At 39.6% G+C, this 3,623-nt stretch overlaps 1 protein-coding gene across 1 annotated transcript; it reads left to right on the top strand.

Annotated features, from left to right (window-relative positions):
* Positions 1-227: 227 nt before the first annotated feature.
* Positions 228-3,265, top strand: LOC134343343 (transcription factor 21). The gene is made up of 2 exons (XM_063042034.1): positions 228-665; positions 2,699-3,265. The coding sequence occupies exons 1-2, from the start codon at positions 228-230 to the stop codon at positions 2,783-2,785; spliced, it is 525 nt and encodes a 174-aa protein (XP_062898104.1). The 3' UTR covers positions 2,786-3,265.
* Positions 3,266-3,623: the final 358 nt, after the last annotated feature.

Raw genomic sequence — 3,623 nt, 5'->3', positions numbered from 1 at the left:
TGTTGTCAGTTTTAAGAGTTCGTCACAACTATCCTGGAATGGTCAGATCCACATAGACCAAACACTTCCTGTTTAAAAGTGATAGCAGGAGCCGTCAAAACCAATAGAGGTGGGGTTTATTTTCTCGCGAAGGAAGTGTTTTGCGTATGTTTTTTTTCCCTGGTATTTAACGAATTTGTAGAGGGAGACCTTTTCACTTGAGGTTCATTTAATTTTCCAGAGGTACCATGTCTACTGGATCTCCCAGTGATACCGAGGATATTCAGGAAATGGAATTACAGGGGCTGCATCTCAAATGTAACGGTTTGAAACACGAGTCGAACGAGGCGGAATTCTATATCTCCGCTGAAAACACGGACGAATCGAGTTCTGACTGCAGCTCCAAGAGGAAAAGGCAAGGGGCTGTTAGGAGAAAGCAAATGCTCCGGCTGGGCAAAGAGGGCAAGCAGTCGCAGAGAAACGCTGCCAATGCCAGGGAGAGAGCCAGGATGCGAGTCCTGAGCAAAGCCTTCTCCAGGTTAAAAACCAGCCTGCCCTGGGTGCCCTCAGACACAAAACTTTCCAAACTTGACACCCTCAGACTGGCAGCTAGCTACATCGCACATTTAAGGCAGATCTTAGCAAATGATAAATACGAAAATGGATACGTCCATCCGGTAAATCTGGTAAGAATTGCAGATATTGCACAGCTTGGTAACCCGAGCGAACCAAAGTCCACCACTGCGTCTCGGCACAAGGTGTAATTGGTATCAAGAACTTGAGTGTTGTAGTGCGTTCGCATTTTATTGAAAATACTTCTATAAATTTATAGTTTCAAATGTTTATGGGGGAAACATATCACTAGGATCTTGGCGCATCAGTGCCCTTTCAATGTAGATTTCGAACATTGAAAGTGCACGCATTATTTTGTGATTCAACATAGAAATGCTACTCTAATAACAAAACTCGCATTGATTAGTAAATACGACATCCTCTTTTGCGCAGTAGCTCAGTGAACTTCTGCGTCCATCACTGATCAATACTCCAGACAATGGCATCTTTAGAAACAGGCAGGTGCATCTTCATCGGCTGCACGGCATTTAAAGGGAAAACACCTTGCATGCAAATTCAAATAAAACGCTCTATTTAAAAAAAAGGTTCTAGTAGTATATGTAACGTGGCGTTAGTTTTACATGTTACCACTCCTTAGCCTGCTGCACCTACAGGTTTGGGGGTGAGGGTATTAAAAGCTACTGCGCAAGGTCACGGAAGAAACCTGAGCGCCCCACTTACCACGCTTCCCCACTAAACTCGCGAACCCACAAAATCAGACAACATTTTTGTGTTTAAACAGTAGATTGCTCTAGATAGTCTTTTCATTGTCAACGATCGTATAATACTTTCTCTTGTGGGGAGATTTGAATGAAAGAACAGATCTCAGTCAAACAACAAATGGTGAAAAGGGTAAAATTAAGGTATTATTTTGTAAAAACACAAGACATCTTGTTCTAGACCGGCAGCTTCGGCCAGCTACTAAATCAGTAAAAAGCAACCTTTAAGACAAAAAGAGCCAAAGGATTGCTGATTGCTGGTATGTTATAACAGCCTTCCCAACAACTTGTAAACGGATTCTGAGAAAATAAAATTTCCTTTACACGAAAGGTTTAGGTACTTAAACTTTAAAATAACTTCGGTTTTATTTTCCTTTTATTGCTGCAAATGCAAATCTGCTACTAATTTCTAAAATGTAAGTATGTCAGATAATTCCGCATAAGTGGCATTATAATTTCTATATTGAATTGCGCGGCTGTTAACTATGCCTGTCTCCGGCTAATCACAGATCTAATGTTTGTTACATTGAGGGGGCGTTTTGTAAGCTTATTTTTGGAGTTATTTGGCTCAGGCTCAGGCGGTCAACGCAAATAGTTTTTTACATATATCCCAAAAAGCTAGGATACATGGAGATTTATATGGAGAGCGCTTCAGATCGGCTGCTTTGGAATCTAATGATATTCCAGAAAGTTAAGTCCAACAACAGTAAGTGGACTATATTTCTGAAATGCTTTACAGAAAGAAATCCCACCTGAAGCTCACATGAAATCTGGGTTCGTTAAAAGATCTTTTTTTTAAGTTAAATTGCTTCGAAAAAGATCAACAAGGATAGAATATATTCTTACCAAGATCCAAAAATAAAGATAATTGATGCCAGATTTATTTCGTCAAAATTAATACGGTACATTTTTTTCCTCGTGAAACCTTAATACAAATTAAAAATGTACGAATTATTTGTCCAACTATATTTGGATTAGGACTGATTGGTTGTTTTAGTTTAATTATCCTGAGATTCTGGGGAAATGCTGACTAGCATAGGCGTTGCAATTGGATTTCTTCAGTGCTGGTCCAGAGAGTAACAAACCATCACTCTCAAATCCGCCACTTCATGAGGACCGGTCGGAACGCTGCCGTTTGCCATTCTGTCACTAAATCCCACTTTATATTGTAAATGACTGCATGTGGTCTCACATCGATTACCGAGTAACAGTATGAGTTTCCACGGATGTTGCATGACGATGTTAATGAAACTGAGTTCAAACTCTGAGGTAAAATGACGAGAAGAAATCTATACTTCCTGATTCTTAGAACCAGTTCGCGGACATTTCTCATCATCTCAGTAAGGACCGCCGAATTATTGTTCTAACCATTCTGTTTCAACTTTCAGACCTGGCCATTCGTGGTTTCAGGAAGATCTGAAGTAGATAGCAAAGATTTTGCCACCACGTCCAGATTATGTGGGACTACTGCTTAGCAACAAGCGCCTTCCACTTCAACTCCTCCCTGAGCAGCTGTCACCATTCCAACGCTTGGCCTGAGCGATAAAGTAGATGCGCCGTCGGAATGATGCGGGACAGCCACGTTGGTTTGCAGGCTTTGCAGGACAAAGCTCCGACTTGCCGCATTGTTCTAATGGAGGTGCGGGACAGCCTATAATATTGCCGGCCTCTTCAGGACCTTCTCGAAGATGATCCGGTCCTGTTCCGATTACGGATGTTCCTTTTTCTATACAGAGTAGGGTGAGATGCCAGCTGCCCTCCATCCACTGAAAGCACATTCAACATTGTAAATAAGTTGAAACGTAGCAGTATTGACCATTGGTTAATAAATTGTGGAATTATGGCGACTACATGTAAGAGAAACAACAAGCCACTTAATGTATAATAAATATTTTTGTATTCTTGTATATTACAGCTTGGATAAAGGTGCTATGATTGCCTCCAGTATTGCGTTAGGTATTGGCATTTTGAGTAGTACTCAATCATATAAACTTGTATGGTTATTGTTTATGCTTTAAAATGTACAATTTGGATCTTTTATATAAAAAAGATTTCACTGTAGTTTTATATTTTTAAAAAAGTAATTTTATCAGAAGAAACAATAGCACTTTATATGTTGGTTATCAAAAAATCTTTGTTCTTTATGATTTTCATATTAAAAGCAAAGATTTTGAATTTATTTCCACTGAATTTCAAAACTGGAGTGGAAATGTTGAAGTATTTTGGGGATTTTAGACATCTCGACAATAGGTTTGAATCCAATCAGGAAATTAGCTTTTAGCTTTAGAGCATGACTGACAGCTTGTTTGTGTA

This window comes from Mobula hypostoma, chromosome 1 (assembly GCF_963921235.1).
Source record: "Mobula hypostoma chromosome 1, sMobHyp1.1, whole genome shotgun sequence".
NCBI lineage: Eukaryota > Metazoa > Chordata > Chondrichthyes > Myliobatiformes > Myliobatidae > Mobula > Mobula hypostoma.
This window is presented reverse-complemented; position numbering and strand designations above follow the sequence as displayed.